Genomic DNA, 23,656 nt, shown 5'->3' with positions numbered 1-23,656 from the left:
CTTTCACTCCTGCATCACTTTCCTTCTGTCATCTGTGCTGATGCCAGCAGAGCAGTAACAGGAATGTGTGCACATGCTTGTACGTGCGTGCATGTGTTCACTCAGGGCTGTTTGTAAATGGGTGTTGTAGTGATAGTGGAACTGTTGGGCCTCTGCTCCGCGGATGTCATAATTAAGAACTGGAATTCTGGAAATTCCTGGGAAGTTTAGACAGTCCTAGGAGGCTTTTCATCTGTTGCATCGGCCCGGCCCCCACTAAGCCGCTGGCCTTATGGAAAAATACAACATGTTCCAACACACACCATCACAGCAATCAATTACCTCTAACTGTAGAACACACATCGTAAACAACAAATATCCCAAAACATCCTACAATTGTAACCTCATGGCACTGAGGTTCACAAGCATCTGTGACATGTTGGTTTCATCTGGACCCAACCACTAATTCATGAGCTGGCTAATTAACCTCAACTATTCTAAATATATCGTGCTCTTATTTATACCACTATCAGAAAATAGTTCCTTCCATGGTGTTTTTGTTTTCCAAAAGAGAAAAAGTGCTGAATGCATATGGTACTTCTCAGTAGTACAATAAAATGCTTTCTTTGCAGACAGGTATATAAGCCTTTTATATTGTTACCATTACAGTAAATGCTTTTTTCTGCAAATGCAGGCGCCAGAATTTAAACAATGCTTTGCAATCAAGCCATGTCAAACAACACTTTTCTAATGAGCTACCTACCAGGGTTATTATTGCTTACCAATGCACACTTTTGCAGGGTCCAAGATGTGTCTGAGGAACACTTGGCAAATTAAGACCCAAATAAAAGTTTGGATATTCTGACCATTTATATTTGTCTCAGAAAAAACAGCACCAGACAGATTGTTGTTACTTTGAAGTTTTGAGGCTAAACATCTGCAGTGAGGGGAATTTTCTTGTCTTGTCTCAACAGATGTCTCACTGTTTAAATGGTAACAAGATTAATAACATTTCCAGCAAGATATAATTTACTGTCCAGTTGAGGTCCGAGCCATTTGAGCAGCGGTTAAATATAAAGGAGCAGTGATTTTTATAGAGATAAGGCATTACAGCAGCACTTAAAACAAAGCATTGACATCCACTGTCCCACATCAGGCCCAATCTACAGCCCATTGATGATGCCATGCACTCACCAGTGGTTTGCATATTTCAGACCTCCCCTTACATTTGAACACTGTTTTACAGAACTGAAGAGGAGGCCACTCAGTTCCTTGTGTGACAGAAACTAGAGAACGCTGCCAGCCTTAGTGATCTTCAAGACCAACTGACTGCACATTTAAAGCAAAGGTGGCGCACACCCTTGCATAGGGGAAAAGGGCTCACAATCTCACCTTTTGCTCACTTGTTTCCCACATTTCCAGTGAGTGAATAAATAAATGTATAAATGAATGAATAAAGCCGATGTACGTCCTCCCAAACTCATATGTTGGCCAGAGCCAAGATTAGGGTCCTACAATGGAAAGAGGTATTGTCCCACTACAAGAATACTGTGAGCCAGCTTGTCTTCTAACACAGTCTAATGAGGCAGGAACAAATGACTATCCACTCTAACACTCTTTCTCTACGTGCACTTCTCTGAATATTGTCAATTATCCCCCATGTCTTGGCTGACCTGACTCTGAATATGGGTCACAGGCTACACAATCACCTGGTAATTACCAGAGAGTAAACAAGCCAAGCCAGGGGAGAAGTTTTAATGATTGTCAGGCTGCCACAAAGAACCCTTCATCTTTAATGAGGGGTAAGTGTGTCTTATTTTATTGTACAACTTTTGGACCTGGTCATTCTGATAAATATAGCACCCCTGTATTCAATATTCTGGTATTGGGGAAAATTTGGGGTATCAGTGTGATCAAACAGAAGCATAACCCAGAAAGACCTTTGCTTCAATGATGATGTCCAAACTAACCTTACATAATGGGCACATTGCCCAGTTCTTGAATCAGAAGATTAATTGCTCAGCAGTCTTTTCAGCAGCTATGACACTATGTGCCACCCACGGAGTCTACACTGGCCTCATGTCTCACTCTCATTAAATGGGGCCTTTGTGTCCCAGCTTCTCTCGTTTGTCCCAGCATGCCCACCTATCAGAGGGGTCGACCCCTGTGTCTCTAGCCATGATGACATCACCTCAGCCCTCATCGAGGCTGTCGCAGCCAAGGTGAGGGCTCTCATGGGCAACTACAGCCCATCTCTTTCCCCTTATCATTCAATAACTCCTTTGTCCTGTCGAGGCCTGTGGACTTATATGGACAGTAATGAGACGGGGTACTTTGTAATCTGCCAGCACTGTAGCAATATAACCCATACAGAGCAAACTCTATAATAGCACATTGTTCAAGACAAGTTAAGTCTGCAATGTGGCGCTTTCACACCATTTGGAATCAGAGCCCAGAGCTGGCCTGCTGAGCTGGGCCAGTAAAACCTCTCTTTTCACGAGTCAGGTGAGTTAACACACCAGAGAGTGTATTAATGGTTGAGAAGGAGAAGGACTGTGAACCCCCAAGATTGTATATTTCTCTGTTGCAATATACACACACACACACAATGAAAAATGCAAAGTTTAAACATACTTTGGCTTGACACAGTTTTTCACCTACTTAGACTCATGAATCTGTCTCTAAAAAGGCCAAAATCACACTCTTACTGTCCTAAAAGATAAATTATTTTCTTCGAGACTCTTGATGAGTGAACATTTGGGAGATAAATGGTTCTCATGTGATCATCTGATCACTTACACTTACACACACACACACACACACACACACACACACAGCACATACAGTCCTAAAACTGAGCCAAATTTAGAAACTAAGATATCATCCTCAGGTTCCTCGAAGACTTTGGTATTTGATATTCACAGCTTCTTCCTCTCACAGCCCAACACCACTGCCTTCTCGTGCTCTTTCTCCTCTGCGTGACTTTGTAAGTTACAGTATGTTTACACAGCGAGACCTCAAGCTCAGCTGTGATTTACTACTCAGATTTCTTGTCTAGATTATCCAGATTGTGTTTCGGAAGCTTTTTCCAGCACTGCTCGAAACTGGTCACCCTTTTTATTTTCTTTTAGATGGCTCTCTTGTGCAAATAATAATATGATTGAGAATAAACACCTGGCATTCTTGAGTAGAAATGTGTCAGTGAGATGGAGGACATGTGCTATCACCCAGCTGCAGCGGCTCAACGCACGTTTCATTTGCATGTATTTAAGTTTTAAAGGACCAAGACATGCCTAGTTTATTTGTACAGCACTTTTCATGTACAAGACAATTCAATGTGCTTTACATAAAGCAATACAAGCATTACAGATGGTAAACAGCTGATGTGCTTCTTTCGGAAATGCATTGCTTAGGTGATTTTATTTTGCAGGTGTTTGAAAAGTTATGCAAAGGCCAGTCACTGTAGTTAAATGATAGAAAACTTAATAGGATCTCTCTTGAGTCTGAATGACTTTCTTTAAAAAAGTCAAAATACAGCATTGATCCTCCAGTTAGAGTTGTGCTTATCTGGTTTCTTGCAGGAAGTTATATGAGAAGAGTGATGCTACTCATGCGCATGTCTGTGTTAAGCAGAAAGAAAGAAGAACGGATACCAGCTAACCATGGTGGTTATCATGATCGCATTACTGTGCAGGCTGAACTTGCATAATACACATATCGGAAATGATTCAATATGGCTCAGTTTATACAAAGACTCCAATATCACATTTCATTATAAGTTCCATGTGAAGCAAAAAGATCACCTGCAGTGATATTTCATCCCATCCCCTAAGCCATTTAACTGGATTTGACCACAGTATGAGCTTTTGAATGAAACCTCTGTGGGGTCACCAAAGAGTTTGTTGTCCAGCAACTTTCTACTACAAAGGCTTAACTCGTAACTAAATTAGACCCACATGCTTCCCGTAAAGTGCTATAAGGAGTCTGTAAACTAGTAACATTAATTGCTGTTACAGAAGCCTCCTTACCAGTGAAGCGCACCCCCCCCCACACACACACACACACACACACCACACACACACACATACAACACATACACAGATACACACGCATCTCCTCCTTCCCCCAGTTCACACACAAATGGCCATCACACACACACCCCAGCCTGGCCTCTCTGTTGTGGTTTCATTGGTCGGTCACTTGCCAGGGCCCCAGGGGTCCCAACTCAGAACACATGTCTGCTTTCTGTATGTTTACAGTACAGCAGTCAAAGTGAATGAACGTTATGGCCGCCAAAGCATACTTGTCTATTTTCTGGACAGTGTTACAGCAAGAAGACAATTTCTTTCTTCAGTGTTAACATGACATATAGTCTTAATAACTGTGGAGTTAAACACATTTGGAGAACAAAAAAATGCCTGTTTGTCTGTCTTGTCCTCTTATAGGTCTTCCTCACACACACACACACACACACACACACACACACTTCTTAGCTGTAGCAGTGATCATAATTTAGATGTTTGTCTGTGATGATGTTATTTACTATTTAATTCTGGGTGAAAACTGCGACTCAGCTTTGATGCAAAGTGAGAATGCAAAGTCACTACACTGTTAAAAATTTATAAAACGTAAATGTTCTTTCTACATTTAGATGACAATGTTATGATGTATTTTTTGTAATGTCTCTTTAGTTCCTGGTTTCCTGTTTTAATTTGGAGTTTGTTCCTGTTTTGCCGTTGTCTGTGTTCATTTGTTTCACCTATGTCTTGTTGTGTTCTGTGTATTGATACCCTCAGTTTTTGTCTTGACTTTGCTGGTTCATTGTGCTTTTGTGTACTTCTCAGTGATAGTTTTGCCTTCAGATTGTTTTTGGACATTAAAACAGCTTGATTCTGCATTCCTGCCTTTCGTCCTGCATTTGGGTCCACACCTCCACCACCTACTTGTGACAGACAATCAAGAAAACTGACCTCAAAGGGGTGTTGAGGGGAGTTTTTTCAGAAAAATGTAGTTCTTTGAACCTTTTTTTAAAGATTATACCCTACCGGCTACTGTGTGCGTATTACACAGTACGTTGCTATACCTTAATTATGATATGACATACAAAATTTAGTTAAAATTTTCAGTAGGATCCTCGTTTGTTTGTTTAGTCAAATGCTGAAAAGTTTGCCAGTATTGCACTGCTTTATTGTTTCTTTGTTTCTGCCCTTTCATGCAGCTGTTTCAGTCATAATTGTGATAAATCATTTCAAATATGAGTTTCAAGCCTTAATTGCACTTTGAAGGAAAAGAAAAATGCCCCTACTTTGGATGGTGATCAATAATTGCTGTTCAGATCAGTAACATTTTTAGCTTTTCATTTTTTTTCTTTAACATTCCCTTTTCATACTCTACCACAAGGAGTTGTGTCGCGCTTTAATCTTGCTACATCATGCATGTATAAATACAGTAAAGGCATTTTATTTTACTCTATAAGGATTTGATACTTAGCTAATTGGAACTTAAGGGATATTCTTGTCTAAAAACCACAATTTACAGAAGGAGTGGTGGTCAGTAAATAACCATAATAATTGAATACCTTCTGGATGTAAGGTTTGGATTGAAGATATGTGGCAGTATTTCCCATAAGACCTAAATGCAGCATCAGTAGGCACTGGTGACACATACTATTACAAGCCTGTGGCCCACTGCAGCACGCTGATTGGACCAAATCGAGGGTGTGTGGACAGCGTGGGCAGCATTTAACAGACGTGAATTGAGCAGGAGATTCCAGTTTGTGGTACAGACTCAAATGGAAACCAAGCTCATCTCCAGACGCGTGCCACGGTGTGCTACACCCCCCTATGTGAGCTTGATGAAAATCCAGTAGTTTGCAATCTCCTGCAGGGCTTAACCCTTTTTTGTGACAGAGAAACTAGAACAACTTTCTTTTTCTTTCTTAAGTGATAGCATATTAAATCTAGATTCATAATATAAGCGCAGGAGGCAAAGTAGGATAAGATAATCATAAATTCAGCACAGAAAAGGTCTACCACATCCACCATAACAGCATAATAGGAATATTGAAATTTGAGGTTTTCTGTGCTGCTCCATCTCCTGGCCAAAATACCTCCCATTTCTCAGCCATAGTGACTTTTCCAAAACTCATTCTGCTGACTAAAGAAACCCCAATTAAAACGATAGATACTGCAGTCTCAACATGATAATTATCTATATTTAGAGTCTAAGTGATCATCATTTTGGTTAGGTTAGAACAGGGGTCCAATTCCCGCTAAGGCTTGTTTCATTGATGGTCTAAATATAGCCTTGGTTTTAAAAGTTTTTCCAGCAAACAGAGCCAAAGTCTGCCATGAAAAGGATTTAATGAAAGTAAATTAAATGTTATGATAAACAGATTTCAAAGTCAGAGATCTATGAAATTTGGACAGCCACAATGAGATGCCTGTTTGTCTGTCTTGTCCTCTTATTGGTCTTCCTCACAGACACACACACACACACACACACACACACACACACACACACATACACAACTCCCAATCGTTTCCCCATGTTCTTTCATGGGGTGCCTGAGCAGTGGTGTAATGCATTTGTCTTAGGGTCTGGGTCACACACGGACACTAAACCATCTTCCTGCCCCTCGGTGTCATGCTGCCGAGCGATGGAGGTGCAAGTTTGTTTCACACCTGGGAGTTTTAACAGTAAACCACCAGTTGTGGTTTTGAGAGTTTGCATGTTATGTCAACTTTGGTTTCCTTGAGGGTGCGCATACAATCCAAAGACATTCAGGTTTGATGAGGAAGAAAAACTAGAATGTCTAGAGTTCTAAATATGAACATATTTGCTTGTCTGTATTGAACCTGTGATTGTCTGGAGTTAAGACAGTTAGTTACTGGAAGCATTATGGACAAGGTTGCAGAAATTCTGTGTTGCAATCAACAAAAGGATTAAACAATTAGTATCAGTAGGCCCCCTAGAGGCTTGAGACCGAATTGCAGCTTCTCCACCCTGCACCTTCATGGTCATCTCCTGTTACTGGTACAACAGCACTTTCACAAGGCACCACTAGCTCCTATAGAGGCCTTTACCTTAAAGGGCCATCAGGTCACCGAAAACATTAAGAACACCAACACCTTATGTTCCTTCAGCAGCCTCACATTTATTCCACAAGGCACCCTCAAGTGTTGCTCTTGAAAAAAGTCCTCTCCAAATGAGAAGCTCTGCCAGAGTTTGCCCTCTATTCTTATATCACTCCCTGTAGTAGTGGTTTGCAGACCTCATCGTCACAGACTAAAACCAGGCATTGTGTAACCGAGCTCTTCATGTTTACTTCTTCATAAAAAGTTAGTTAAAGACATTCTATTTATATGAGTTTTCAGCTGCAAGGAAAGACTTATTATGGCATCCTACAATTATTATATCATGAAATTACTATTTAAACTTTTTGTTTGTTTAAGATGATCAGGCTGTGCATGGCAAAGTTCCACCACAGAGTTCATGTTCTTTCTGTGCATTCAAATGTTCTTCAGTGATTTAGCAGGTAATAAGTTCACCTCCATAGTATTTGTTTCCACCTAAGCTACCATACAAGACTGTCTGCAGGGTTTGTTAATTGTCTTGCAATATAGCTCCTGCAAATGATTTGACTCTAAATGTGGATTACAGTGGCTGCAATTTGATTTATAGTATTGACTCTTGCCGATTTTGGTTTGTGAATCCCTGCAGGAATTTTTACATTAAACTTACTCATGAATATTGCTTTATGAGTCCAGTTTTGTTTTTTTTCTGCCCCCCCAAAAAAAAAAAAAAAAAAAAAGGGACTTTCGCTAGACACTCCCCTAAAACCTTGAACGCGGATTTCTGCGTCTCTGATTGGCTGTCAAGCTCCAACCGACAACACCTGCTTAACTCCTTCATCCAAATTGACACCCGGGGTTCTGAGAGATATAGGCAGCATCCCTTCCAGCTCATGCATTCAGTCTCACAGCTGCCCCATAAGACACCAAGCCGCAGCTGCACTGATCACTGATCCAAGGTGATCCCTCGCACATACATACATACACACACATACGCGCGCGCACGCTCACTCCCACGCTCTCACACCGCCGGATCTTTTGCTGGGAATAGAGGCGCACACTTCTCCGAGACGCAATGTTGGTCAAGCTGGCCGTTGCGCTACTGGTTTTATCTGTACTGGAGCAAGTGGTGGGATCGGATAATATTGATATTCACGACAGTCCCCCAGAGAAGCCTGCAAGCCAGAAAGGACGCCTCTCTCTGCAGAATACAGGTACGAGTGTGAATGGAAAATGAAAGGATTTCTTTAGTTGCTCTCAGATGTTAACCTATGTGGGGTTTACCCTGGACACGTGTTTCTGTAGCTGCAAATTAAAGCACGCAGGAGGAAGGGGGTGAGGGGAAGGTGGAGAGGGGGAGAGAGAGAGAGAGAGAGCGAGAGGTTGCACGTTTGGGCGATTTGTGAAATCCACGGTTGTGAGATAAATCCAGACGTTTCACGTGAGTGGCGTTTTCCGATTCCCCGGAAATCTGATATTTAGTAAATAGTCTCAGACAGAAATTCAATCTGTTAGTAAACTATTAATAGAATGGCACAAGGTAATAATAGGTAACGCATACAGCAGCACATCTAGGTGAGCGTGCGCGCTGGTGGATGTGTGAGCGCGCGTTGTAGGTAACTGTTTCAGATGTCATCTCCAGCAATGAAAAAAAAAGGAAGAAAAAAAAGTTTTTTTTTCCTTTGCATTTGCGGTAGCCTGGCTCCTGACAGTAATGATAGGTGATTATGTGCTCCAGCAGGTTAGTTGTGTGGTGAGGTGGTGGTTTGTTGGCGCTGAAAGACAGGCTGGAGGTAATTTATTTGAGCCATCTTTTGAGGAAACTCAGTGAAGTTCTGCTGTCATGTCATAAAGACAACATCATTGTTCTCATTGAGCGGTCGTGCAAACCTGTCTTAGAAATATTTAATCGTAATTGTTATCTGTCCCTCTCACGGTGAAAAATGGGGACAAACTCCAGTGTGGGTTTCGCAGCAGAGACCCCTGGTAACACCACTGTGTAATTCAATGCACGTTGCGGCCGAGCTCGTACGATCCAAGCACATTCCCGTGATGCCAAAACAAGCACGACTGACAGCGGCTCACTTTTCTTGCGCACTGAAGTTCAGCTCCGTGCATACAAACCCCGTAGCTGCTCATGCCCTCCCCTCCCAATCGCAATGCCACCCCAAGCCACCAAACAGAGGCTCTTTGTTGACAAGCTTGATTTCTTATATGTCACATATAATCCTTTATTTTGCTTTGGTCGAGACGGAGGTTCCTTTGCGTAACCGGTGCGCAATGCCGGCTGAAACAGGCACGTTTTCACGCCCATCTGTTATCACAACAGCAAATGAGTTTACTTATAATTTGGATGGGGTTTCATTTACAAATTGTTAATATACCTGTTGGTCCACAACAAAACCTACCATTTAATTTGAAATGAGAGCAGAATCTTACACATGATGCGCTGACAGGTTCTGACAGGTTCTTCTTGGTCCCATATTTTATACTAAGACACTTTGCTTCCGTATCAAATTAAATTAATGCGCATTGAATGTAATTAAAGCCACATACAGAAGATAGTAGTCCTTGAAGGAAAGTCAGTGGAACTGATGCATTGATATTTCCCAAAATTCCTGCCTGCATTGCTGCAAGGACACCTCTCAAAAAGCTACATGGCTTTTCCAGTTTGCAACTTGTGTCAGTGCACATTTAGAATGAAAGACTTGTTGATGCACATTTAGTCAATGGGTATTCACTGAAATGACTGCATTTGTGGTAGTAAAAGGCTGTATCTGCAATGCAGCATCCCCTCTCAATGCTAGACAGTGCAGATGGATTGTGGTGCAGAATGACACAGTAATATCTGTCACCTAGTCTTCCTCTGCAGGAACTCTCAGCCTGGGAAATTAGGCTTCTCCCCACCCTTTACCCCCTTTTGGAGCTTTTTTTTTCTCTTTTACTGTCAGACTCTTAAATCATGAAGACACTAGTGACTGCTCTTGTGAGCGTGCAAATGGTTACATGCCACGTAAGCTTATAGAGATTTGTACTTAAGAGAAGTTGTGCTTTCAAGCCTTACGGTCTTCGCTGCCAGCACCTTTGAAAATTGTTGTCTCTGCTGTAAACGGATGATAAGGTCCCTCCCCTAACCTGTTCTCTATTTCCAGCTGAGATCCAGCACTGCCTGGTGAGTGCAGGGGATGTCGGCTGTGGTGTGTTTGAGTGCTTTGAGAATAACTCCTGCGAGATACGAGGGCTACAGGAAATCTGCATGACGTTCCTGCATAACGCTGGCAAATTTGACTCTCAGGTACTAAGCTAATCCCTCTGTTTGCAGAAATGGAATAACCAGAGGCAACATTCCTTTTCACTGCTCCACTACTCCAACACACATCTTCTACATACCTCACAACAAATCTGTTTCTTTTCTCTTATTTTCTTTCTGTAAGTACTGTCATTAATACACTTTCCTAACAATACCTTTTCCTTTTTGGGAAGTGAATGGATGGATATGTGTAGTGTAAGAACCACAGGTCACGAGCTAGCTGGCCTGAAGCCCAGTTAGCTCTCTTTTCATAGTGGAGATTGAAACTCTCAGGCTAGACTGCCCATGGGGTCATATACTTAGAAATTACATATATTTTTTTTGACTAATTCAGAAGAAATTCTATCCATAATTCACCACAGCACTGCTGAAACAGGTGCATGGCATCTCCAAAGTACAATCTGCTTATCAGAAGCATCAACAGCCACTTGAGGCAAATTCTCTCCTTGTTCTGCAGTGGATGCATCAGTTTAAGGCATTTCCAATGACTTTGTATCTCCAATCACACAGGGGAAGTCCTTCATCAAGGATGCTCTAAGATGCATGGCACACGGTATACGGCACAAGTTTAGCTGCATCAGCAGAAAGTGTGTGTCCATTAAGGAGATGGTGTTCCAGCTCCAGAGAGAGTGCTACATCAAACACAACCTGTGCTCCGCTGCTAAGGAGAATGTGGCTGTGATGGTGGAGATGATCCATTTCCAGGATCTTTTTCCTAAAGGGTAAGCAGCTACTCTTGTTACACATGGTTAAATATGTATCATTAGTTTAAATTATTCCTTAAAATTCCCCAGCTTGTTTTTGGTAGTTTGTTTATTTTTTAATGGTACATTTATTCCTCCCCATTTGCCACAGAATGATGAATAGTACTTCTAGATATTAAATGAAAAGCATTTATGTGAGTAATCTGCCTCTCTCTCTGCACAGTCCATACGTGGAGCTGGTGAACATTCTCCTGAGCTGCGGTGAGGAAGTGAAGGAGGCGTTGACAAGGAGTGTCCGGCTGCAGTGCGAGCAGAACTGGGGTGCTCTGTGTGACAGTCTTAGCCTCTGCTCCTCCCTCGCTCCATCCCCTGCCAGCTCCGCCGTCGAGCACCGCCGCCACCCCTTGCCATCCCACCATGAGCTAGAGCACCCTCGCCCTTCACGGCAAGGTGACAAGGACAAAGCTGGCAAGGTGGGCTTCAGCGCTCACCCACGTAATCGCAGTCAGGGATCCCGCCGCCACAATACAGAAGCTGGAATCGCGGCTGGGCAGGAAGACCCCAAGGCCACCGACATCCGGAGGTGAAAGCTCGAGAGACCTTTGACACCCACCCACCAACCCCCACTCATACCCACAGCCTCCAACATTTCAAAGCCACACTAGCAGACCTATGCACACCACCACGCGGTCACACACACACATACACACATCTCCACGTATGCACAAATTCCCAGACTGAGCAGAAGGAAACGAGCCCTGATCTTTCCTGTTCTTCTTCCGCCTCTCCAGTCATTCCAGCAGTCCCACATGGTAAACGTGCAGGGTAATTGTGGTGCAGCTCCTACTGTTACACCAGACTATAGGCCACATCTTTTTTTTTTTAAAAATTCAATAACAACTGTTATTATCATAATTATTTCAACTGTTGGGACTATTCTGGCTCTAATATAGCATTTTCTCAATTCATGCTTATTGTAAGATTTGACTACATTTGATTATATTTTCATTATTTATTTTATTCTTCATGCAATGTTGAAATATCAAAATGTACATAGAAGAATACTTATCTATATTTATATGAACATGTATAAATATAGTTACAATATACATTTACTGATATACTATGGACATAGTATATGACAAGCTGTTGTTCTTTTCTCAGTATTGCACCCATCACACATTGATCTGTAGATATGTAACATACACCATTTGTTGTTTCAAAGTGGGAATGTGTATTATAACTATAGATACTTGATAATTGAACACAAACGGTACAGGTTTTGTCCAGTTCTGGCACATATGAATCTTAGTGCATGGTGGCAGAAAGCCAACAAACTTGTACTTTCTAAAAGTGAAAGTCCACTCTGAAGAGGATGTATATGTAAGAATATGAACGGTTTGTCACACTCGTGTATATAGATGTGTTTCTTGTAAAAACTAGAATGAAGAGAGACAAGATGGATCTCCGATGCATCTCATTTTAATGCAAAAATCCTAGCATTGCTCTCTTCGTTGTCAGCAGAGCTTCGGAAGCTGCGTTTTGGAGTCGACGCAGATTGTCGTCAGGCTTCAGGAGACGTTACTGTTCATAAAGTGAAAACAAACTGTCAGATGTAGTAATACGTTCTCTTTGAGTTGGTTTTCCACTTGATTGTCAGCGACCATTGAGGTGCAGCCAAGAGAAAAGTGTTTAGTTTGAAATATAAAAAAAAAAGAAAATCATAAAACAAGGTGCCTAAACTTGTTAATGTCCACAGTGACCGCTTCTCTGTGATTTAAGTGAATGGACGATACTTTATCAGGGGAAGATTTAATGTTTAGCTATTTTTATGATGGTGTTGAGCCACAAAAGTCTTAGATTTTTGCACTTTGGATGATTCTTAGTTTGTGTTGGACTGCTGAAGCTTGAAAAAATAAGACCATATTACCAGAGTAGTCACCTTCTAATCCAAGCCTATATTTCATTTGAGCATCCTGGTTTTCCTTATCAAAGACATCACAAAGTACTGCATCCCCACATGGTTCCTTAGGACCAGATTGAGCCACTTTCTACAGTTGAGCCATGCTGCCCATGTCTGGTGTTCTAGTGGGCAGGAAAGAGGCTTGACAGAAACCTTCCAGATCTCTTGCCATGTCTAAATTAGCCCTTTTTTTCCCCTTTCTTGGTCTCTTACCTAGGTCAGACACGAAGGCCTGTTATTCTGCCCGTTAGAGCTGCAGCGAGGACCCAGGAACTGGGTTAAGTCCACACACGGGGGCTCTGGCGCTGTTATTCTAAATGTTATATTTACCGAGGCCACCAGAGAATTCCTCTGGGCCACAGCCAAGAGCTAGCAACACAGGGAGGCAGAAAGGAGTGGAGCAAGAGGGAGAGCTTAATGTCTCTTTTTTAAATGTGATGATTCACTCTGTCTTAACTTCTAGGATTCCTCTTCCTCTATTAGGTCACAGATTCAAGCTTTTGACCATTTCAGGCTAGTCACATGCCTTAGCTATTGAATGGTGGCATGTTACACTTAATGGTGAGGAGTGCTTGGTGCAAACAGCAGCTAAAACTCAGATTTTGTGGTTTAAAGATTTCTCATATTTCAGTTGTCCAGATATACTTAAAGTAAGATAAAAGTTTTTTTTTTTCCCTGGTATTTATAGACTATTGTAAGTAAGGCTTTCAGGTGTTATGTTTTTCCTTTTTCTTTTTTTAATTTTTGTTGTGGAAGTTGGGATTACTGTTATATCTCAACACAAGACATAAGCTAATCCTATTGAGAATGTACTGTATGTGTGTAAAATGACAATCTGTTCTGCTCCGTCATTAGGTTTGATATGGCTTTTTGTAATAATGTGGCTCAAAAATGGCTTTTCTGTACGTGTTCTAAGGAAAGTTAAAAAAAAACAAAAAAAAAAAACTGTTTCCTTCATACTTAGTGCTCCGTTGCCACATCATTTGCTTTCCTCTGTTAAGCAACAAGACTTTGTTTCACTGCTTTAAAACACAGGACATTGTTTAGACGTTTGTAACTCACTTGTAAGGGCACACAGCCCTAACAGTATCTTTGGACTCTTGAAGTTGGATGTATCTTCTTCTCATTAAAGTATTTTGTGTCATAAAACCTTTGGTGTTCTCCAAGATATGTCTTCATAGAAGTGCAAACAGAACCTTAAAGGGCTAATATGCCATCCAGCTCTGACCGAGGCAGTCTGACGTCTCAGGTATACGCACAGGTTAAAAGACACCGTTTTCTTGTTTGACTTGCCACCTCCTTCCTGACAGTGAAATACAGGCTGTGTTTAAAGTTTCAAGGACTGGAAATATCCTCCCTATTGAGAGGCCTAAACAGTTACGTCAGCAGCTCTGGGTTGTGTGCAATGCGGGAGGTGGGTTTTGGGTGTCAGTTTTTATGAGTTGTCCCAACAGTGTACACTGCCTCACCAAACATTTAGACAGTGCTCACATTTGAAAGGTAGCCTTCCAACTGGTGTTTCGGGGCTCACAGTTATTTCCTGAGTTGAATTGAATATACAGAGTGACTCTTGTGAGCCATATACGGAAGCTGGTCACACATTCCTTCCTTTTGTCATCTTGTCTAAAGTCTGACTGGCACGTAGCAACATATCAAGTCATGACATACCATACGGCTTCTGTAACATCAGCAGCTCTGGAGTTACAGTTCTCAGTTGTCTGTGAGCATGTAGAGATACTAAAACACCACTGGATGGCGACATGCCTCTGCAAATTAACACAATCAGATACCGGAAGCAGGAGCAGGTGTTTGACTTTTAATAGGAGTGATTTGAACCGCCTGATTGAAGCCACATAAATTCTTTAAGAGCATAAACCTATAACAGTTAAGCATTTTGCAGCCCACACTTCAATTTCAAATGGTACTTTATGGTGCATTTGCTCCCCAATATCCTGTGTTTCACTGGTTTTATAGAAGGATAACAAAACTAGCTAAAGTTAAATGGAACCACAGATGTGGCATGACGGCAATTTTAGACATGACAGCAAGTTTACTCTTATGAAGGAGTGTTAGAAGCTCTGAGAAAACAATCAAATCTTCCAAAATATCCCTGATTACATGGTTGTCTGTGATATTGTGTTTTAAAGAAGTCTTTATTTAGAGTTAAATGAGATGTAGCCACGCTGTGGGATATGGAATAGTTTCATGTTTGGACTTAAAACAAAAAGTCAGGGTAGCTTCTTTTGTTGTTGCCTTTAAGTAATTTGACAAACATTTTTGCATAATGATTTGAAAATGACAACTCAAGGACCCTGGACTATGGCAAATTCTTCACTACCCTTTTCTCCTAAAAAAACAAAAAAAAAAGGCTGTTTTGTTGTTCTTAAGTCTTAAGAGTTGCAGCAGTTCCACATGAGGCTGTTTCCTTTCTATACATGACAAAGATTTAACTATGTCTTACAGCTTCACTGCTACTTTCAGAAGTGGTTTGTCTTGTTATGCTATCCATTCTCAACCTTTGCATTTATATTAAAATGACATCGAGAAAGGAATGATCTGAACAGAGTACTGGCATCATCTGTTCATTGTAAGTCAGGAAGATAAAAAAGCAAGGTCACAGTGAAATCCAAGAAAATATGCTGTGTCACACTTTGTTTCTTGTAACAATACTTGAGTGTGAGATGGATGACCTTGCCAAACAATAGGCAGTTAGCTGGACCAGAAATCTCCCAGCTTGCGTGGTTGGTATAGCAACAGAGCTCTATCAATATTGGAAACAACCATTTGAGAGAAGGCCGAGCCGCTAAGGGAGGCTGTACATCTGAGCAGAGAAACCTGAGAAAGCTGGCCTCAGGCACTCTGAATGTCTGCCCTGTGCTCCAGAGTGAACTAATGAATTAATGACTGGGTGCCTAAGTTACATAGATGAATCATTTAAGAACTATTTGGGGTGAATACCTGCACCCCGTTTTTGTCTACTGTTAGGCCTCAAATTGTTATAAATCCTGCGGTGTGGATACTAAAAACAATTGTAAATTACTCGTGTTACCACTGGATATTAAATACTCAAGTCAACCTGCTTGGCTTTAAAAAATAAGAGGCACAATTACACTGGGGAAACAGCGTATTGTGCTTTCAGGGGGTAAAATACTGACATAACTCAAAAGGTTTACTGTACACAACAACATAGTCAGTTAAAACAAACTTAAAAAAAAAAAGGAGAAATAAAAAACCTACTTTCTAACACTATTACACCAATGCCAAGCCTCTCTCACTCATTTAGTAGATGCTTGTATGTAAACCTGCAACATCTGCATGAGTTGCATGTTATTTATATGAAGAAACCAGGAGCTCAGGGCACATTGTGTTGCTAAACCACCCCAACAGGCCCTGCAGAAAGTGGGGTGGGGTAATGTTCGACAGAGACTACAGGATACTAATGAAGGGTGGGTCTGCCTTGGGGGACTGAAGCAGTGCTTTAACAAGACTGACTGAAAATGTAAACAGTAAATAATGTTCTAACCACTAGAGAAGAAAGTGAATGAAACTTAGTGGCCTTTCAGACACTGTTTCTTTCTCGAGTACTTTCTAAAACCAGTTAGTCTGCTGATTTTATTTTGGTCATTGTTTTTATGACAAACAAGCACCTGGGAGCCTGTAATCTTTAGAGGACAGTTGTAAGATTTGAGCTTGTTTTGAACCTTACTGTCATATTAACAGCAAGCCAGTTTCTGAATTTAGCATTTTCCTATAGGATCTCTGTTACTTATGCAGTTTTAAACATTTCAAGGGGATTACTACATACTATGGGTGACTACTTTTAATCAAGATGACATGTTATCTCCTGACCCAACAAGAGTGCTGATAATAGATCAGCCTCAGAAAACAGAACAGTTTATTTGCCAAAGATGGACAGTGCAAGAGACAGACAACATGGCCACATAAAGATGCCATCTAGGTTCTATTAAATAAAGGCATGATGTCAGTATGATAATGGGATAGCGCAGATCTGACCTAAGTAAAATTAATGTACTCTAAAGCTTGATTATGCTCTGAAAATAGCAGCAGCTTATTTTAATGAGATTGCTATGCAGTATTCCGCTTTGAATCCAGGTTATCCAAGCATCATTTACCCACCCACTCATCTATCTATCTATCTATCTATCTATCTATCTATCTATCTATCTATCTATCTATCTATCTATCTATCTATCTATCTATCTATCTATCTAAGAAGTCAAATGGCATAAAGTACAATCAGATAGTTAGTCCTGAGTTTGCAGAAGAGAACAGAAAAACTCAGGTGAAATCACTAATATACAATGAATATTATCAATATTTAGACCTTCATAATTGTAAGCTAAATTAACCACAACATAATGTCGGACACAACTGACACTCAATGGTGGATATGAACTTCCTGTGATTCAATATCTGATGTTGGTAGAGAGAGAGAGACGATGAAGAATGCAGAAGAAGAATATGTGAATATGGCCATTCACTGGTGTACTGAGCAAGATTATAGCATCATTGTCCCTCAGGTGTGTCTGCTTCTTTTCTTATGTTCTATCTCATTTGACTCAGTGAGCATAAGGCATCAGTGAGCATAAGGCGTCTATCTATCTATCTATCTATCTATCTATCTATCTATCTATCTATCTAGCTAGATATCTGCTTAGTAAAAATTAATCTATCTAAATTCAGAAGGTATGATTGCAAATGGTAAAACGCGACATTGCAAACGCTGAAACACCTAAATTATGGTCTTTTTTTCTATTTTTCTTTAATCGTCAATGTATTTTCCTTACAAATCATCGTATTGATTTCATTTCACCCTTATTTGGAAGCTGTATCTGCCATTCATTGGAAAAGAGTGCCGTGGGCGTCAACCCTGAGCAGTTGTCCAATCAGAAGGTAAAATCTCACACAAGTAGGCGGGACTTCACAGGGGAACCCTTCCACACAGTGGCTGGTGAATTGCAGTGAAGGCGGGGCTTGTAGACGGAAGTGTCTCCCGACTGGCCCAGCTGTCATCTAGAAGAGAGAGGAGACCATTTACACCGGCTGCTCTGGAAATGCAGAAAAAGGGAAAACGTTAAAATATGGCAACATCAAAACGATAAGGTAATGACGCCGAACTGAAGGTAGCTATATACAAAACAGCATCAAACACACATGCTTGACAGTACATCAGAGCAGCTGTTGAGGTCGCGCATCGTAATTTCGAGACGTGGAAAAAAAAAATGATGACAAGGATTTGGTAGGCTGTGTGACATTGAACATACAGGACACGAAACAGCCGAGGTCGTTTAAAAGAGCCGTGCACCATTTCTAACTTGCCATGTCGGGGAAAAAAAACACAAATGACTGACAACGCTGCCGTGTACATTAACAACATTTCGAAGGACGTCACAGCAAATTGTTTGCAAATATGCTGAAAGTGTCTGAGGTTATCGGCTATTCTGCTAGCCTAGCCGCTTGGTGAGGGGAACTACCCAACATACAGAGCAGGCAAGAGGCGTCATCAGCATTTTCCTGTATTTAAATGGTTGCGTATGAAGAGGTCATTGCTGGAGAAGCGAGATTAGTCGGTAGGTGTGTGTTCTGCAAGCCACCGCAGCGCTCGAGCGTTCATGTTTGCACAGTAACACATAAATGTGCTTTTAAAAAAAACTGCGTGATTAATAGGTCGCATGGAAGGTTGCGGAGCAGCTGTTAGCTTGCTGCTAGCTGCGTAACGACCTTTGGAGACGCCAACCTAACCAGCTCAGGCTGTTATAGCTGCTTGTTCTGGTTAGGCTGGGTGTTTTCCGTGGTTGTCTGCATGCTGTAGTGTTATATTTCACCAAGGCCTCCCATGGCCACGCCAGTCAGTGATTTAATCTCATTGATTGCATCACAAGACCAGGCAGGGTGCAGCCCAAGCACGTTCACTGCGTTTGACAATGCTTCTGTCTTTTTTTTTTTTTCTTTTCTTTTTCTTTTAGTGATCAGATCAACATGACAAGTTTAAACCTTTTTTTGCTTTTGTTGTCACCCCCCCCCCATGTTTCCATGTTGTAGGTTAAAGCCAAAAGTGAACTGAAAATTTACTGGGTTTCCTAAATGGGGGACTACGGCTTTGGAGTTCTAGTGAAGAACAGCAGTGGTAGCAAATCTGCTTTCCCTGTAAGGATTCCTCCTCACCTTCAGCCCCAGCACCCTCATCACCCCTCAAATCCCCCCAGCCCCCCTTCCTTCGTAAACAACACCTGCTCCACTAATGGGGGCAGTGCTTGGCTGTTCCCTTCTGTAGCACAGCACAGTAACATGCAAGATGAGATTCTGGAGTCAGACAAGTCCAAGGCCTTGGACCTCCAGGACATGCAGGAGAAGTCTCAGGTCCAGGCCCAGCCTCAGGCCCTGTCTCCAAGCCAGCAGGAGCCTGGAGGAGGCCTAGCAGAGCTTGAGGGAGCTCTTCCTGAAGATGGTTCAATGGAGAAGGGCTCCTTGGAGAGCAGTGGTGGGAAGGAGAAGCTGAGGATGGAGTCCCCTGTGCTAAGTGGTTTTGACTACCAGGACAGTTTGGGGATGGGTACCAGCTGTGCACAGTCCACCTCCTCTTCATCTTCTCTGACCAGCTTCAATAACTGGTCCCCAGCTGTCCCATCTACTCAGTCTCCAGTGGTTGGGGATGATGTCGGAGGGTTCTTTGGACCTGCTGGCTCCAATACCAATGGGCCTCCTTTACTGTTCCAGAACTTCTCCCATCATGCTGGCCCTGGCTTTGGAGTAGGAGGTAGTTTCTCCACACAGATCGGACCAGTCTCCCAACACCACCCTCCTGCACCTCATCCCCAGCACTACCATCCTCATGGTCAAGGGGTTCCACAACAGCACCGACGCTCCCCGGCTAGCCCTCATCAACACCAGCCTTCCTTCCCTCCGCATCCCCATCGCACTGGACCATTCACCCAGCTCCCACACCTTGCTCCTGCTCAGAGCAAACCCCCCTCACCTTGGGGTAGTTACCAGAGTCCTTCCACTCCCACATCCACCTCTTGGAGCCCAGGTGGCTATGGTGGCTGGGGAGGGACACAGCCGGTCCGAGAGTACCGGCGGGGAGTCGGTGGAGGAATGACGGGCCTTAACTCAATCTCCCCCCTGAAGAAGTCCTTCCCCAATAACCAGGTAAATTGTATAACTCTGCTCATCTTTGCACTGATTTAAATGTGTTTGGGAACTTGCATGAAACGTTATTTATATTCTACAGGTTCCTTCGCAGAAGTTCCCTAGAAATACCTCTGGCATCAATCACAAGGGCTGGGTGGAAGACAGCATGAGCCGCAGTGACAATGTTTATCCTTTCCAGGTGGGCACTCAACATAAAATTAACCTGAAGGTACTTAGGTTAGTCTGAAAGAACAAGAACTGACTTCAGCAACTTCTTCTTCTTGTGAAAATGACTACAAACTTGGACTGTGGCTCCTTTTTATGAGTATAAAAATGTCTTGTGTGATTTCTTGGGGCAAATGACGTTAAGGCTTGTTGACATACTCATCTGTGTCAAATGTAATAAAAAAGCCTTTTAGCTAAACAGGATATGTGACAGTGCGGGCGACTAAATGGATGAATTGAAACTTCTTGTGTGTGCGCGCTATGTCTTCAGTTTTATCTAGATCATTTGGTTAAATGGAGCAGTCTTATCATCTGGTGTGATCACATGTCTTTCCTCTTGTCCTGATTTAAAAAGTCTTGTGCTCCCCTGCAGTTTTGCATGCCCTCACTGTTTTTCATGTAGTCAATAATGAAACATAATTTGGTCAGATTTTCGGGATAACTTTTAATTAGCTTCCTAAATCGCATATTTACATTATCTACCACCATCAAATAGGTTTTTTTTTGTGCTATTCATGACATTTTGTCTCCATTTTCAGATTTAAATTCAATCACCCAACAGGGCTGGGTTTTTTTTCTGGTAAAGATATTCGAACTGTTGCAAACTGTGTTAAAGATGTTACAACTTGTACTGCTTTAACAGGTGAGGAGGGAAGTGAGGAGACATAATTGTTGTCTTCCTCCCTTTCAGCAGGAGAGAACACGGCCTTTTGATGGTTTCAGTATGCAATCTCTGGAGAACTCCCTGATTGACATTATGAGGGCTGAACAGGACTCCTTAAAAGGTTGGTTCCCACACTAACAATTGTAAGGAGGGGATTGTTTTTCTCGCTGTGTGCTGCATACAAATTCAGAGAATTTTGTGTGTAATTGACAAGAAGTACAGTTTGGATTAGCAAATTTACATTTATGCATTTGTACTTAAATGCAGTAAATATCATATACTGTTGTGTGTTGTATTGCACCAACAAAAGCCCATTTTGCAGCAATATTCTTGTAGTGCAAGAAGGGCTGGACATCATATTATGCTTAGAGTACAGTAAAACTAACACATGTCTAATTTTTTTTCCCTCAACACATTTACTTTATTTCGATGGATAACACAGAAAATATATATTTGATAATTGATAAGTTCTTCAAAAAATTTACATGGGATCCTAGGAAAATACGACCATACTTAGTAGGATATTTTATCCTTTTCCCCGTATTTCTAAATGTGGATGCGATGTGGTGGATCCAGGGTCTTGGATCTTAATACCATCAACGTTGCAGTGAGCTTACCTTATATTGGTCCCTTTTTATTCCTTTTATTAAGTTTTTAATACCCAAAAGTTACAACTGTATTCATCGGTGCTGCCTTTGTTTTGATTGCATGGGCAGATGTGTTTTTGTTTTGCTAAGTCAGTGCTACCTCTGGGGAAATGACACAAACACAACATGAGAAAATATGAAGATTGTTCACAAGATATAACAGACAGGTCCAAGCCAAGTCTCAAGTCACTGGAAATGCAACTTAAGTGCAACCTGAGTCAGTCCCAGGCTGAAGTCTCTGTCTTTGCTGCATGCCACCATTTTAAGAATCCAGCTGGATTTTATGACACTTTGTGGTTATTTGAGACAAAGAAGTGCTGGAACCGCTGAAATTTTTATTTTAATTTTTGTTAATGTTTTTCATTTGAATGGCTTTGAAGCCTGGGTGGATTTTACGTTTTTGTTGATGTATTTGTGGGTTCTGACTGAAATGTGTCTCCAATGCACCAACAAGTACCAACTAGTGGTATTTTGTGTCAGAAAAGATATTTTGCCTTCAGAAAACATCTTAGAGTACTGTATATATATTTTTTTTTAATAAAAAATAGTTTTTTTTTGTTTCAGTTTAAAAAAAATATTTTCAGCTGATGTTTTGATTATCTTTAAATGAAGGCAAGATTATGTTTCAGTCAATTCAGATCTTTTACTCTGATTAAAACAGTCGCTTTGGGTAATATTTCAAGCTGGCATGCAGTACTTTTCATTACTGGCTTCATTATGAAAATATTCACCTGCAGAATTTATTGTGTGCCAACTGAATTTCAAACGACTGTCATCAATAAATCTTATTGGTTCAGATTTATCCCAGTAGGTGTTTAAAGTACCACTTGATGTCACAATTTTTGTTACTGTAATTTGAACCTGCTCATGCCAACAAGTCTCTGTGTATGCAGACATATTTTTTATTTCTTTACAATTAAGTTCGTGACTCAGTGTTGGGTAGCCCAACTTCAAATTAACTAATAATTTCCATATTGATTAAACAAAAGGAATTGAAGCACACACATTATTATTAATAATAAGGTGACGGCTCTCCCTGAGCCGTCACCTTATCGTGGTGGAGGGGTTTGTGCGTCCCGAAGATCCTAGCAGCTATGTTGTCGGGGGCTTTATGCCCCTGGTAGGGTCACCCATGGCAAACAGGTGTCTAGGGGAGGGACCAGACCAAGCACGGCTCATAGACCCCTATGATGACGACTAACCTGGGCATGAATGTTCCCTTGCCCGGACGCGGGTTACCGGGACCCCCCTCTGGAGCCAGGCCTGGAGGCGGGGTACGAGAGCGAGCGTCTGGTGGCCGGGCCTTCGCCCATGGGGCCCGGTCGGGCTCAGCCCGAAAGGGTTACATGGGCCCCACCTCCCGTGGGCTCACCATCTGCGGGAGGAGCCGTAGGGGTCGGGTGCAATGTGAGCTGGGCGGCAGCAAGGGGCGGGGACTCTGGCGGTCCGATCCCCGGCTGCAGAAGCTGACTCTAGGGACGTGGAACGTCACCTCTCTGGTGGGGAAGGAGCCTGAGCTTGTGCGCGAGGTTGAGCGGTTCCGACTAGATATAGTTGGACTCACCTCGACGCATGGCTTGGGCTCTGGAACCAGTACCCTCGAGAGGGGCTGGACCTTCTTCCACTCTGGAGTTGCTCATGGTGGGAGGCGCCGAGCAGGTGTGGGCATTCTCATCAGCCCCCAGCTTGGTGCCTGCACGTTGGGGTTTACCCCGGTGGATGAAAGGGTAGTTTCCCTCCGCCTCCGGGTGGGGGGACGGGTCCTGACTGTTGTCTGTGCTTATGCACCAAACAGCAGTTCAGAGTACCCACCCTTTCTGGAGTCCTTGGAGGGAGTGCTGGAGGGTGCTCCTTCTGGGGACTCCATTGTTCTGCTGGGGGACTTCAATGCTCACGTGGGCAATGACAGTGAGACCTGGAGGGGAGTGATTGGGAGGCA

General features: G+C 42.2%; 2 protein-coding genes across 6 annotated transcripts in view; both read left to right on the top strand.

The window, feature by feature from the left end:
- Window positions 1-7,938: 7,938 nt before the first annotated feature.
- Window positions 7,939-14,164, top strand: stc2a (stanniocalcin 2a). Of its 2 annotated transcripts, none has more exons than XM_079249986.1 (5): window positions 7,939-8,266; window positions 10,205-10,224; window positions 10,873-11,084; window positions 11,290-11,649; window positions 13,247-14,164. In XM_079249986.1, the coding sequence occupies exons 1-5, from the start codon at window positions 8,128-8,130 to the stop codon at window positions 13,278-13,280; spliced, it is 765 nt and encodes a 254-aa protein (XP_079106112.1). In that variant the 5' UTR covers window positions 7,939-8,127; the 3' UTR covers window positions 13,281-14,164. The 2 variants fall into 2 exon arrangements, with proteins under 2 accessions (XP_079106112.1, XP_079106111.1); XM_079249985.1 differs by having other exon boundaries at window positions 10,205-10,347.
- Window positions 14,165-18,030: 3,866 nt separating this feature from the next.
- The window catches only part of LOC306763113 (cytoplasmic polyadenylation element-binding protein 4-like), a gene marked incomplete at its 3' end in the record, with an annotated part of 11,065 nt that continues 5,439 nt past the window's right edge, over window positions 18,031-23,656 (top strand). For 2 of the 4 annotated variants that reach the window (XM_079249818.1, XM_079249816.1), the window contains exons 1-4: window positions 18,031-18,153; window positions 19,093-20,199; window positions 20,282-20,380; window positions 21,101-21,191. In XM_079249818.1, the coding sequence (XP_079105944.1) occupies window positions 19,135-20,199; window positions 20,282-20,380; window positions 21,101-21,191 (1,255 nt within the window). In that variant the 5' untranslated portion in view covers window positions 18,031-18,153; window positions 19,093-19,134. Of the gene's footprint in view, window positions 18,154-19,092; window positions 20,200-20,281; window positions 20,381-21,097; window positions 21,192-23,656 lie in introns of all 4 variants that reach the window. The other 2 variants (XM_079249817.1, XM_079249815.1) reach the window with 1 other exon arrangement.

Source organism: Telmatherina bonti (assembly GCF_933228915.1).
Source record: "Telmatherina bonti genome assembly, chromosome: 12".
NCBI classification, from domain to species: domain Eukaryota; kingdom Metazoa; phylum Chordata; class Actinopteri; order Atheriniformes; family Telmatherinidae; genus Telmatherina; species Telmatherina bonti.
This window is presented reverse-complemented; position numbering and strand designations above follow the sequence as displayed.